Genomic DNA, 14,799 nt, shown 5'->3' on the forward strand with positions numbered 1-14,799 from the left:
CTTCAATGGGATTTTTTAAAATTAGAGACATAAATACTCAGTACATTAAAATTAAGGCTAGAGGGTTTTATAATAGAAAAAAATGTGGTTGGGTACCGTAGGATTTGATAGTTTGCAACTTTGCATTAAATAAAAATTAAAGCAAAACTGGTACTAGTACTTACATCTTCTCCTAGTTTCTTCTTTTGGTGATGAAACACAACCTCGTAGCAGAAGCTTTGTCCACTAAATTTTTTTATCAAAAAATAATTTGCCATCATTTATTAAATAATTATTAGTGATGAATTTTAAGTCATTAGTAATATATTATTTTATCATTAATAATGTATTCGATCAATTTATGACAAACAATTATTTATCTTAGAATTAATTAGATTTGGGACATGAAATAGTTTTGTCACAAAAAATAAATTGTTGCAATAATGATAAATTGAACTTCAGATTTTTTTTTTATTTTTAATAAAAGATAACTTGAAACTTCACTTTATTTGATATTTAAAAAAATTGAAATTATAGTTGTGTTTGGCTATACTGTTTTGCCAAAAATATTTAGAATCGGAATGTGCTTTTCTTAAAAAACATAACATGTGATTTAAATATGAAATAAAAGTTAAATAATGAGATTATTTTTATAAAACTAATTTTTTTTGGATAAGTCTGAAAAAGAAAAATGTGAAAATTAAACAAGTTTTGGTGTTTTTCAAATACAACTTCAAAGTTGTAATTGAATATTTTATGATCAATCACTAATTTTTAAATAAATTATTTTTTGGGAAAAAAAATAAAAAATAATCATGATCAGATGAGTCCAATTGAGACAAAAATAGAAATTACTACTGTATAAATTGGATCAGATGGATAGAGACATGGAATAGGTTAGGTCAATTTGAAGCATTGACGTACGTACAATAAAGTCCATCCAACAACATGCATTTGCAATAGTAATTGCAACTTTATGGTAAATTTATATTGTTGTTTTTTGTCAACCAAAACTTTATAACTATGCATGTGAGTTGTGACTGCCTTAATTAATAGCTACTCCCTCTCGTTCATTATAACTGTGTCTCTGTCTGTAAACTAAGGAAAATATTTTCTCAATTCTTTTTTGTTATATTTGATTGGACAATTTTTTTGAAAAACAAGTTATTTTAAAAACGAGGAAAATAACTTCATTAATGAAAGTAGGGAAAATAAGTTAGTACTATTTTCGTCCACTTTTACTTGTTATAGTTTCCTTTTTTAGAGTTAAATTATAAAAACTTTGACGAACATTTGACGATGTACTTCTTCATCATATTAATATGCAAAAAATTGCAATTTATAGTACATTTTGAATAGTTTTTGAATATCTAATTTTTTTTTTAAAAAAATATTGAATTTATGTAATTTAATTTAACTTTATCATTAGTCAAATTAACTTTCGAAAATCACAACATGACAAATAAAAGTGGACAGAGGAAATATATTTTATATTTATTGTATCCTCTTGACCATCTCACTCTATATAGTTTTGCTAAATAGATATAAATGTTTTTGAGATAAATTCTCTTGTTTAATAGAAAATAAGTAAGAAATAAACTTATTTTCTAAGAAACATTTTTTAGGATTTATTTTTTGTGGAAAATATTCTTTTTCATGCCAAATACACTTTTTTTTTTTGGGATTTAGCTCTTCATTGTTTTTTTTCTTCTATTTATCAAGGGTGTGACGAAATGAACCAAAACTATTTTGCAGTAAACTAAAGTAGACAAGCGGTGATAGCTATATTTTTTTTCATTTTCTCCAAAATCTTGTTTGGATTGGAAACATATAACATAAGTAAAAATTAATAGGTAAAATATTTTTCAGAGAATATTTTTCTTCATATCAAATGCACTTAGTTTTGTTTTTGGATTTAGCTCTTTTTTATTTTTTTCATAGTTAATCGAGTGTGTGACGAGATGAATCAAAAATATTCTACAGTAAACTAGTGCTCTTAGACGGAGATAGCTACACTTTTTTTCATTTTCTCCAAAATCTTATTTGTATTGGAGATACGTAACATAAATAAACTAAAATTTAATTGAGTAAAGTAAAATCTAATCATAATTTAAATAATTAATATTTCATAAAAAAATAATTAATAATGTCACAATTATAAAAACATATTATCCTGTCTATAATTATATGAGTATAAACTTTTCTCTCTTTTCCTGCGCAGTACCTATTTAGTAGTAATTTAAATTTTTTATATAGTTCATTTGTTTTCATTTACCCTAACACTCCAACCCCACCTACCACCACCATAGGTTATATTCCCAAATAATTTAAAAATTCAAAATAAGGATAATTCCAAGGACTTTCCATATATTTTGCGAGTATCACACTAACCTCCTTTATAATCGTATGTTATTTTTAACTTATTTATTATTAACGTATATTTTTTGAATTTGACAATTTTACTCTTATCAACCTACTTTTAAAAGTTATTAATCATTCGATGATTTCTTTATTTGTTATACTTCGTATAACTCTAACCAACAATGAAATGACCCATTTTAAGAATTAAATTGATAGTGTAGACATCTCTTTCAATACATTGTACTATTTCAATAGAATGATAACAGAATCAACTTGGGATGTAGTATTGTAGAAATAAACTAGTTGTCCTGTGCAGCAAAATATATAAGAAGTCTCAATTGGATGTATATGTCTCAACTTCAAGCCAGGTAAGGTAGGAACTTTTGTGTTTTGTCACATTACTGGCCTGGGACATACATCAAGCACTTATATTTTTAAACAAATTAAAGATGTGACCATGTCACTGTCGTAAAAATAATTTTTAGAGGCAATAAATATATACACATTAATAAAAAGTGTTAAAGTCTTTAATTACCGCTATTACTCTTCCGTCCAACAATAGTTGTTCACTATACTAAAAATAGTTGTCCAACAATACTTGTTCAGTTTAGAGAATTAAGAGATAATTTACCTTTTGTATCTATTTTACCCTTTCTATTAAATACTATTTATCATCTAACACATTTTCAAAACATTAAATTTAATAAAGTCAAAGGATAAAATAGTAATATTGCCCCTATTATTTATTGTTTCTCAAGGGAGGTGCCAAGTTAGTGAATAACTATTGTTGGACAGAGAGAGTAGTTAATTGTCATTAATTCTAATGTTTCTATATGATTTTACGATATTTACAAAGAGTGCTAAAATGTAATTGTCACTAGTAATTTCCTCAAAAAAATATATTCAGTGACAATTAAACTATTATCGTTAATTAATTTTCCCTAAAAATTATTTTAGGTGTGATGAACATGTCGGTTCAGTAATTTGGCAATAAATAATAGAGGAGAAATGCGTCTCAATATTTTTTAAATAATACAATTAGTATATATTGCCATGGTATATAAGAAAAATAAGATCGACATATTATATTTATTATATTAACCAACAATAAGAATGACTAGGAAGATCATAAATTATTCTTTAGGAAAAGGGGCCGACAGAGTTTTATACTTTGTGTGAGTATTTCCTAGCTAGTATGTATATATAATTTTAAAGTTTTTTTTGAAGAATATCATGTGTCTTATGGTATATAAGATAGTATTATGTTAAAAAGTATTTTTAGACAGACAATTTATGATTTTATGGGACAAATATGAAGATTGCAAAGTGATGATGAGGTTTGGTTTACTTCCTTTGTGAAATTTGGTAACTCACACACAAGGAGAAGTTAGCTTGTGCGATCCAATTAATGGGCAAATGACACATATGTATCTTTGTATAAGTCCATAAATTAATGGGCAATGAATATTACTGAAAAAAACATTATTTTTAAATTGAGTTATTTTATTTGAAAAATATTCAGTGGCTATTTTCACTGAATTAGTGAGAAAAAAATGTTCTGTGGCTATTAGACTATTTTTATTATTTAATTGAGAATTTATTTTTCATCATGCATTTTTCAGTGAGTTAGTTCGGTGGAAATGAAATAAAAAGATGATATTTTATAACATAAATTTTCTATTAATTCACTATGAAAAATCCTTTATTTCTAGCTAGGGAGAGCTAGTTAGTTTGGGGTACTTGGTGATTTTATATATATATATATATATATTCTCTTATTATATAAGAGGGAGTTCGTGCGAAGCATGTACGTCTTTGTCGATGTGTCTGCTTCAGCATTTTTCGATTTTTTTTTTAAAACTTTATTTCTTTTATTCTACTTTAATTTAATTAGTATATAATTTTTTTGAAATTATGAAATCCTTTCAGCTATGACTTTTAGTTTTAAATTCAAGATTTCACGCTGAAGCAGACACGTCAACAAAGACGTGTCTGCTTCAGTGTGTTTTGGATTTTATTTTAAAAAAAAATTACTTCTTTTGTTCTACTTTAATTAATTAGTGTATCATTTTTTCGAAATTATGGAATCCATTTTAGCTATGACTTTTAGTTTAAAATTCACATTATTCAGTTATTGCTTTATTATTTTGAATGTCGGTAATATTTGTTTATATCTTGTAACGATTTTGAGTAAAAAATCAATGATCGATGACGAAAAATACTTTAATTATAAACATCTTAGTGGACCTCTTCACAATAAATTTGCGCAAACAAAAAGTAATTAACCACTTAAATATCCAAAAATCATACTAAATCTAATCAACTTTCTAAAATCTACCTATATCACATAAATTAAAATAAAAAAATACTAAGATATTGAGCCCGTCCTAACACGAACACCTGTGTCTAGTATATATATAAATAGAACTTAGAGGTGATGAATGTTGTGTGCGCGAAGACAGTCTTACCTTAATAATTGAAATTAATGAAGAAGAAGCAACATATAAGTGTGTAGGGATATATTATTTTTAGTAGTGTGAGAATTTTTGTGGAAAATGGACACAATCACACCGAGTTTTAAGGTAAGGATCAAACCTTCATTAATATACCAAAAATTATAACTAATAATAAGGACATAATTGTGTTCTTTATTTAAACCCACCAAACAATATTACAATAATATCTCGTACCTTAGCTCTACAAAAATATCAACAACTATCTCCATTAATTTTTCGGCAGCAAATAACAATAGTTCGGTAAACACTATGGTTCCTGTAACTGTCCTTTTAAATTGATAAATGATTAAAAATATATATATTAATTTTTATATTTAGTAATACTAGTAACTTTTTAATTACACATCTTACGTAGCATATTTAAAATCTTACAATTCAAAAGATATTTTCATGAACTATAGCATACTGCATACATATTAAGTTTAATAACCACAAAATTCTAAAAATTCTTTCTTTATTAAACACCGCAAAAGAAATAGAGGGAGTATAAAACTATGTCTTTTCATAATCCAAAAGAAATAAGAAAGTTTATTTAGTAGATTCAAATTATACAAGGAACATTATTATCATTTCTATGCTTCTAACTGGCTTTCATTGATCATAGTTATAATTATTAGTATTTTTTTATTAAAGTTTGACATATACCAAATTTTGTACATGATCATTATTGTTGTACAAAATTTGTAATTAAAGTTCGGCATATACCAAATTTTATACATGATCATTATTGTTGTATAAAATTTGTACTTAAAGTTTGGCGTACCAGACTTTGTACATGATCACTGCAATAAGACTATTCTTCAATCTCTTATTTTCCTTTGCTTTCGGACTTAGCGGACGCTTGAATTGACTTTTTTTTAAGTAGCTTATAAGTTAAAATTTTAAAATCCGAAAATACTCAATTTTTACTTTTAGCTTATTTTTATATATATATTTTAACCAAAAATCTAATAATTTCAAACAATATTAAGAAAAAAGAAAAATCTTAAAAATCAAAAGCTGCTTAAAATAAGTTAATCTAAACACGTTTTGTTTTTTCTTTTTCATTCTAAAAAAGAGCAAGTCTAATAGCGAAAAGGAAACAGTTGGTGAAACACATTAGTTGGTCTGTCATTATTGTTTTCTGCAAGAAATGCAGAAACATAATTCCCCAGCAATCAAACCTTTTCCCTTTGGTAGTTGAGAATAATAAATGTTTTTTCTTACTCCCTCCGTCCACAATTGTTTGTCAGGGTAAGGTCATGCACATCCCTTAAGGAAAATTTAATACAAGGTGTAATTTGACTAATATAACCCTACTATACCAAGAATACCAAAAGTCCACTTAACTTTTCAATTGAACTACACTATCATTAAGGGCAGAATTGGAAAAAATTGACTAATTATTTCTTGATTGTTTAAATTGACAATTAATCTTGGACATCTATTTTTAGTATACCTGCCAAACAATTGTGGACGGAGGGAGTAAGAAAAAACATTTATTATTCTCAACTACCAAAGGGAAAAGGTTTGATTGCTGGGGAATTATGTTTCTGCATTTCTTGCAGAAAACAATAATGACAGACCAACTAATGTGTTTCACCAACTGTTTCCTTTTCGCTATTAGACTTGCTCTTTTTTAGAATGAAAAAGAAAAAACAAAACGTGTTTAGATTAACTTATTTTAAGCAGCTTTTGATTTTTAAGATTTTTCTTTTTTCTTAATATTGTTTGAAATTATTAGATTTTTGGTTAAAATATATATATAAAAATAAGCTAAAAGTAAAAATTGAGTATTTTCGGATTTTAAAATTTTAACTTATAAGCTACTTAAAAAAAAGTCAATTCAAGCGTCCGCTAAGTCCGAAAGCAAAGGAAAATAAGAGATTTTCCTAAAATAGGTGGTTAAATTCAAATAAACCCTTTTCCCTTTGGTACTACTCCCTACTATAAATGGATAGTCTGAAATATGTATAGTTATTTTAGAAAATTAAGGTATAATTAACTATTCATTCCATCATTTTTATCAATTTATTTTTAAAAAAATAGAATTCATATCGGTTTTTTATTAAAAGATAAAGAACATCACAGACATGTACAAGCAAGGGAGGCTAGATCTACTTTACCAATCCTACTAGTCCATTTTAAACTTTGCACGTCATTATTTATAAAATAATATTTAATAGTTGGATTCCAAATTTTATATTTGTACCTATTTAGAAAATTTATTAAAACAAATATACTATTTAAACAAAACCTATTGAATTCAATCCAACACATGTTTTGTGGGGTTTGATTACAAATTTTAATCTCCACGCACTTCAATTTTGGCTTAACAGGCGCTTGTCACATTATAGTGTTATAAACAGAATTTAAACTCTTTTAATATATTCTATGGTATCCAGTTTATAGGGGACACTTATTTTTAATTTGTTGAAAAGAGAGATATACTTATAAATTTGGAGATAATCAACTTATACATATCCCATTTTATTCTTAATAAAAAATTTTAATCAGATAAATATTATAACATGATTGGAATCACGGGTTCTAAAGTTTTATTATTATATTTATATGTTTCAAAAGTTTCATTTATTTTTTTAAAGCTCTTAAGGAATTTGACCTATTACGTTCTATTCCTATTCTTTTCCAAATTACAAAAATCCTTTAAATTTAGTGAAATTTGGAAACATCCCAATACATTGCGTTCCGATTTCGAATACATTCCTCAATGTCTTGATATATCGCGTTTCAATTTCGAATACATCACTCAACGTCCCAATACATCACGTAAAGCAGGGGCGGACCCACGTGGTCTCCAGGGGTACATCCGAATACCCTCAGTAAAACATTACACTCTATCTATCTATCTATATATATATATATATATATATATATATATATATGTAAGGTAAATTTTCTAAATTTACGTAGATATAATAATTTTGAACCCCTCATGAACAAGAAGTTGTAGTGTTGTGGTAGAACTCCTTTTAGATGACCCTCACGGTTCAGGGTTCAAATCCCATTATACACTAATCTTTCACTCTTTTTTTTAAAAGAGTAGATTTAAACCCAGAAAATTCAAGCGTGCTAAAATATATCTGCTAACGGAACTAACTTTTTGTACTTATAAACTATTATATTTTATTGACTCGTTCACATGTTTATATTTTTATTTTTCGAACCCCTGAATGAAAATTTTGAATCTTGCCACTGATGTAAAGTGATATGTCCGACCGATAAACCGTGTAAGTGATGTATCCGACCAATACATCGCGTAAAGTGATGTATCAGAGAATAGGAGAGAGTTGAAATTTTTGTAATTTTTTCAAACAATAATTTTTTTTAGAAAATATGATAAAATAAGTTATTTATTTAGATATTTTTTCCAAAATTAAAACGCTCAAATTAACTTATAATATACCAAGTTCATGTGAGTAATCCCCTCCCCCTCCCCCTGTTTTTTTTGGCCCAGGTGCCGTACAAATTCGTTTTGCTACACGTGCCTATGTCCATGGGAGAGTACTTACCTTAATTTAAAGTGATGGCAAGACCTTAAAAAACTTTAAAAAAATTCAAGTGATGAACCCCTTTTAGCTACATGTGCTTATCGATCCTAGGGACGCTTAGGGGTAAAAGGCATTAATTGGACGGACTATCTTAACTATTATATGTGTCTCAATTTATATAACATAATTCAAAGTTTAAAAATTAAACTTTTTAATTTTAATTGTAAATTTAGATATACAATTTATATATTTTTGGAAACTATGTAAAAAATGCTTATGTTTACTTTTACTCTATTAGTCAATTTTGTTTTTCGAAAGTCAAATCGTATGAATTTTGACTAATATTTTAAAATGTATTATTATCATATTAATATGAGAAATATTATAACTGATACTCAGGGGCGGAGCCAATATATTCTTAGGGTGTTCATTCGACGGAAAATATTAAATGAAAAGACAGCAAAGCAAGTGGAGTATGCCTGCCTCTATAATAGAGTTCTATATAAGGAGAGGACTTTAGCTTTAAGAGGAGAGTGAGAGAACAAACTAAGCTGGTCAAAACTAAAAGCTTAATTTGCTAAAGCATGGCTTCTAAACCTGGCATTCTCACTGAATGGCCATGGACTTGCCTTGGAAACTTCAAGGTACTATACTATACTTTTCCCCCCCTTATAATATATAGTACATTTTTGCACTTAATTAAACATCATGAAGTTCTAATTAATTATATTATTGTTTCTTGAAATGAATTAGTACTTGGTATTGGCACCATTTGTGTGTCATAGCACATACACATATTTTATGAGCAAAGATGAAAGGCAGAGAGACATTGTATACATAATCATTCTCCCACTTTTACTCTCGAGAATCATTCACAACCAGATATGGATATCTCTATCCCGATACAGAACTGCAAAGGGTAATAATCGAATTGTCGATAAGAGCATCGAGTTTGATCAAGTTGACAGAGAGAGCAACTGGTACGTACTTTCTATAATTTGAACAGAAGAAAATGATTTTTTTTGTTATAGTTTCTAGAGAAACTATATATTGATGTGATTGATAAGATCGAAGTCATTTTTTAATTTTGGAAAGGTTTTAGTCTGAGTATAAGGGATGAGGCTCCTCTATTACTCATTCTCTCTATTTTCCCAACTACCTACTCGGATGGAAGTCATGTGTCATAATTAAAAATTAAAGGTTGACATTTAATTACCTAAATCAAGGTCCTAACTATGATTAGAATAACAAATAATTTTTTATAATATTTCCTAATTAATGTCAATCTCATAATTCTAGCTAAAAATGATCTCAATTCATAAATAAATCTAAAATTTCTCTCTTTTTTAAAAACGATTTTTTTCTTTTTTTTATTACGAAAAAATCTTTTTCTATTTTGTTCTAATTTTTTTTTTGCAGTTTTGAGTTATTGAAAGATATAAAAAAACTAACATCATCCATTCTTTTTTCAAAAAAATTAAAATTTGTAAATTTTTAATTTTTTTTTAACATTATATGTTGATTAGTTTTCTAACGGTTTCCCGTAAGGCCTAAGCATTAGATGACTTTCTCTAATGTTTGATGGAAATGTAAAGAAGAGCAAGAAAAAAATTAAAGAATTCCTACGTGATCAAAAAAAGAGGACAAGAAAAATATCTTTTTTTTAAAAAAAGAAAAAAAGAAGAGTTCACATCAAATGGAAAATAGTGATTTTTTGAAATGCCTTCTGAGATAATTTTTAGTTAGAAATATAAATTTGATGTTTTTTAATCGGACTTAGAGGGAATAAGGAGAAAATGGGAGGAATAATAGGACTATTTTTAATTGAGATGATAATATATTTATTATCTAAACCATGATTAAGGATATATTTTAATTAATTAAATCTTAGCCATTAAATTTAATCTATGTCATATGTCATTAATCAAGACTAAAACTTGGGGAAAATGGAGACAAGGGAAATGGAGAGGAGCCGGATCCGAGTATAAGCCTTAATTTAGTTGTACAATCCGGAATTTCTTACTTGGTAGGTGAAAACCTAAACCAAGTAGGAGAATTTATTAGGTTCTCTTGGACCTAGATTATGGATCAAATTTTAAAAAAATATTTTCAAATATCTATTTATCCATGATATTTGATAAAATTTTGAAAATCTGATCTTCAGATAATTTTTAAGTTCTTGAAAATAGGCACTCTAGTTTTTGGTTTTTTTTACTTCTACAAAATTCTAAATACATATTTTCCAACTAAAATACATATCCAGACACAACTTACGCTAAAAGGTTGACTTATAATTAATGTTAAATTATATTTGTAGGGATGATCAGATCATATTTAATGGACTGTTATACTATATTGGATACCTGATGCTGGAACAAGCTCATCACATGCCTGTGTGGAGAACTGATGGGATCATTATAATTGGCTTGCTTCATAGTGGTCCTGTCGAGTTCCTTTATTATTGGCTTCATAGGGCTCTGCATCATCATTTTCTCTACTCTCGTTATCATTCTCATCATCACTCCTCTATTGCTACTGAGCCCATCACTTGTAAGTTCATTATCTTAAAATATGCTAATTCTGAACTATCACTTTTTTGCGAGTAATTTCATATTTCAAAACTATTGATTGTTCTTTTTATCTGAACTATCACCATGGCGAATCCATGTTTACTAGAAGATGCACCACTTAAATATATATATATTTAGTGGGAGTTGCTCCCTAGTTATTTAGGTGTGCACGGTCTAATCTTCTTGTAGCATAGGTGCCACCAGATAATATTATACTAATTTTAGAAAATATATATACATAAAATGTCTAGTTTTACTAAGAGATAATGGGTTCACGTGCCCCAATTTTAGCCTATAAATTCGCCCATGATTTGTTCCTTTTTCATATCTGAAGTTTTGAACGATGATGTCGGTTTAGGTAGAAAAAGAGAACAACTGATAGTTGAGATATGAAACTCGGGGAAAAACGATTGTTCAAATGTGTTTTTAACTATTGACTATTTTATTAAATTTATCCATTCGTGAGGACTCATTGTACATTTTTTTGTTGGTGGTATTTTTGCAGCTGTGATTCATCCATTTGCTGAGCATTTATCATATTTCACACTCTTTTCCATACCCTTGTTCACAACTGTATTCACTGGGACTGCTTCTATAGCTTCATTTGGTGCTTATGTTACCTATATTGATTTTATGAACAACATGGGCCATTGCAATTTTGAGCTAATTCCTAAGTGGATCTTCTCTATATTTCCCCCTCTCAAGTACTTCATGTATACGCCCTCGTAAGTCTTCTCTATCGCCCTTTATTTCAATAAGCTTAATTTTACTCAAAATAATTTATGCCCGGTAAAAATGGTAACTAACCTAAATAAAAGCGCATCTTAAAAGCCAAAAGGTTCAAAATGCAGAGTCCCTGCTTCTGAATCACAATATTTACATGCCTAACTACCTCATTAACTAGGGGGACCGAACCATATAGTACATTTTATATCTTAGAAAGTTTTTAACCACACAAAGATATACTCCACACACAGTTTTTAACCGCTTTCAAAACTTTACTCTCGTGTCTCAATTAAGATGATGTTATTTGATTTGACACGGTGTTTAAGAAAGAAAGAAAAATAGTTGGTTTAATCTTTTGCCTCTATGGTACAGGTACCACTCACTACATCACACTCAATTCAGGACAAATTTTTCTCTTTTCATGCCAATGTATGACTATATCTACGATACATTGGACAAGTCCTCAGACACATTGTATGAGAAGTCACTTAAAAGAGAAGCTGAAGTGCCTGATGTGGTGCACCTAACACATCTAACGACTCCAGAATCCATTTACCACCTTCGACTAGGATTTGCATCGTTGGCCTCGAACCCTCACACCTCTAGGTGGTATTTTTGGTTAATGTGGCCCGTCACACTATGGTCAATAATGATTACTTGGATTTATGGTTGTACATTTGTTGTTGAGAGAAATATGTTCAAGAATATCAAATTACAAACTTGGGCTATCCCAAAGTATCGCGTACATGTAAGTAATCTATATTATTCACGATTGTTAAAGCGATTATCTGATATGACTATTGATTTTGTTGTAGTACTTTATGAAATGGCAAAGAGAGACTATCAACAACTTGATTGAGGAATCCATTATGGAAGCAGATCAGAAAGGCATAAAAGTTTTGAGCCTTGGACTCTTAAATCAGGCAAGTCCAGAGTATATGTGCTATTTTCCTTTTTTTTTTACAAATTGCTTTGAAATGTTTGCCGAGGATCTATCAGAAACAACCTCTCTATCTCCTCTGCACCCTATTGATATATACTTATACAAAAATGTAACCTTATAGGAAGAGAAGTTGAATAGTAATGGTGAACTTTACCTAAAAAGGCATCCTCAGTTGAAAGTGAAGGTGGTTGATGGAAGTAGCCTAGCTGTCGCCGTGGTTCTCAACTCCATTCCTAAAGGATCATCTCACGTTGTCCTTCGAGGTCGTTTGTCCAAAGTTGCTTACTCCATTGCCCTTGCCTTGTGCCAAAGAGGAATTCAGGTATATTTGATTATATTTTTGTTTTTCCATTGTCTCGTTCATTATTGTGTACTAATTTTCTTTTTTTAATATACATAGGTTGCCACGTTACACGAAGAAGAGTACAAGAGACTTAATGCAAACCTTACCCGTGAAGCTGCAACTAATTTGGTCCTGTCGAAATCTTATGTTTCAAAGGTACGTATTCAACCAAAGCAACATCGAAATATATATACTGTCCTGATCAAATCTTGATTATTCATAACAAAATCGCGAAAAAAGTTGTTGATTGAGACATTATACTATAGACATGGCTAGTAGGGGATGGATTGAGTGAAGATGAACAATTGAAAGCGCCAAAAGGAACATTATTCATTCCTTATTCACAATTCCCACCAAGAAAAGCTCGCAAGGATTGCTTCTACTTCAACACACCAGCTATGATTACTCCTAAACATCTTGAAAATGTAGACTCTTGTGAGGTAATTAGAAAATAATATTAATTTTTCGATGGTATTATTCGATATTGTTTAATAATAGTAACATTACTATACAATAATAATTGTAGAATTGGCTTCCAAGAAGAGTGATGAGTGCATGGAGAATAGCTGGGATTTTGCATGCATTGGAAGGTTGGAATGAGAATGAGTGTGGTGACATGATGTTTGATATTGACAAAGTATGGAAAGCCAGTGTTGATCATGGTTTTCGCCCGTTAACATTAGTGACTACTTCTACGGATCAATCCAAGAACTAGAAGTATGGATTAATGTCTTTGTTATAAGTATTATATATTGGATCAGCTAATTAATTACAAGTTTGCATTACGTGATATAATTTCCAGAGTTGTGTATGCATCATATAATTAAGATGTAATATGAACCAAATTGGAGCATATTGAACGATGATTTATATATATATATATATATATATATAACCCATAATCACTTTTTTATAAATTATTTAATTTATATTAAGTGTTAATGAGCTTCAGACTAAGTTTATCAAGAGGGTTGTCAATGATTTGTTAAATACTTGTTAATAAATTTTCTCAAGTTTTCTTTGAATATGGATAAGCAATTTGCACACTGGAAGCAGTTATGACAAATAGTTAAGAGTGTCACTAATTATATAACAGTCAATGTAGGTGGCCACAGTTTCTAAACTGTATACTAATGAAGTTTCCTAGAGCTGGGAGGGTCACAACTTCTTTACTTGAAATTAGGCATTTCCATGGTATGTCCGAAATTGATCTTGACAAGTCATTATATATTTGAAGTCATGACAAGTCTACAATTTCAGTAACACACAAAAAAAGTCTGAGTTTGACTTATCAAGTACGCAACTATATTTTAAAATGTCTGAAGCTGACATTGACAAGTGATACTAAACTTCAGGCAAAAATGTCTAATGTTTGGCTTTGTCAAATCCACACTTTAAGCAAAAAATATCTAAAATTGGTCTTGACAAGCCATATCAAACTTTAGACAAAAACGTTTAAGGATAGCCTTAAATTCATAAGGCCACACTTCAAACAAAAGTGTCTGAAGTTTGTCAAACTTCATACATGAATTTCGCTATTTCAATCGAGAATGTCTCGTGCCTGAAGTAAACTCATAAGTTTTTTTTTTTTTTAAAGTTTGGATACAAATTAAATAGGGAAACTTACATAGATATGCGATATTACTAAAATATTAATATCTAATAGCAATAAGATTTCTCGTCACTTAACATTTAAGTATAATACAGATTATAAAGAAAAAATTTATAAAAAAACACACAAATTTTATTGATGGATAATACATTTATCATATACTTGTAGAGTTATAGTATATCGTGTTAACAGGCAAACACGGAAGGATGACCCACGGAAGTCTACTGGTGACTGGGCTACTATCCATGAAAAGCCCAA

At 28.9% G+C, this 14,799-nt stretch overlaps 1 protein-coding gene across 1 annotated transcript; it reads left to right on the plus strand.

The window, feature by feature from the left end:
• The first annotated feature begins 8,830 nt into the window (after window positions 1–8,830).
• Window positions 8,831–13,714, plus strand: LOC102579007 (protein ECERIFERUM 1-like). The gene is made up of 10 exons (XM_006354554.2): window positions 8,831–8,991; window positions 9,101–9,327; window positions 10,665–10,897; window positions 11,423–11,642; window positions 12,016–12,391; window positions 12,459–12,566; window positions 12,708–12,908; window positions 12,987–13,085; window positions 13,196–13,369; window positions 13,456–13,714. Exons 1-10 carry the CDS (start codon window positions 8,932–8,934, stop codon window positions 13,642–13,644), a joined length of 1,887 nt encoding a protein of 628 aa, XP_006354616.1. The 5' UTR covers window positions 8,831–8,931; the 3' UTR covers window positions 13,645–13,714.
• The last annotated feature ends 1,085 nt before the right edge of the window (window positions 13,715–14,799 follow it).

The sequence above is a fragment of the Solanum tuberosum genome, unplaced genomic scaffold, assembly GCF_000226075.1.
Source record: "Solanum tuberosum cultivar DM 1-3 516 R44 unplaced genomic scaffold, SolTub_3.0 scf00173, whole genome shotgun sequence".
Classification (NCBI taxonomy): Eukaryota; Viridiplantae; Streptophyta; class Magnoliopsida; order Solanales; family Solanaceae; genus Solanum; species Solanum tuberosum.

Bases quoted from the DNA above. Each gene is read 5' to 3' on its own strand.
- LOC102579007 (XM_006354554.2), top strand. From the start codon at position 8,932: ATGGCTTCTAAACCTGGCATTCTCACTGAATGGCCATGGACTTGCCTT. The intron at 11,643-12,015 runs GTAAGTCTTCTC...TCTATGGTACAG, and splicing joins TACTTCATGTATACGCCCTC to GTACCACTCACTACATCACA. The intron at 13,086-13,195 runs GTACGTATTCAA...ATTATACTATAG, and splicing joins CGAAATCTTATGTTTCAAAG to ACATGGCTAGTAGGGGATGG.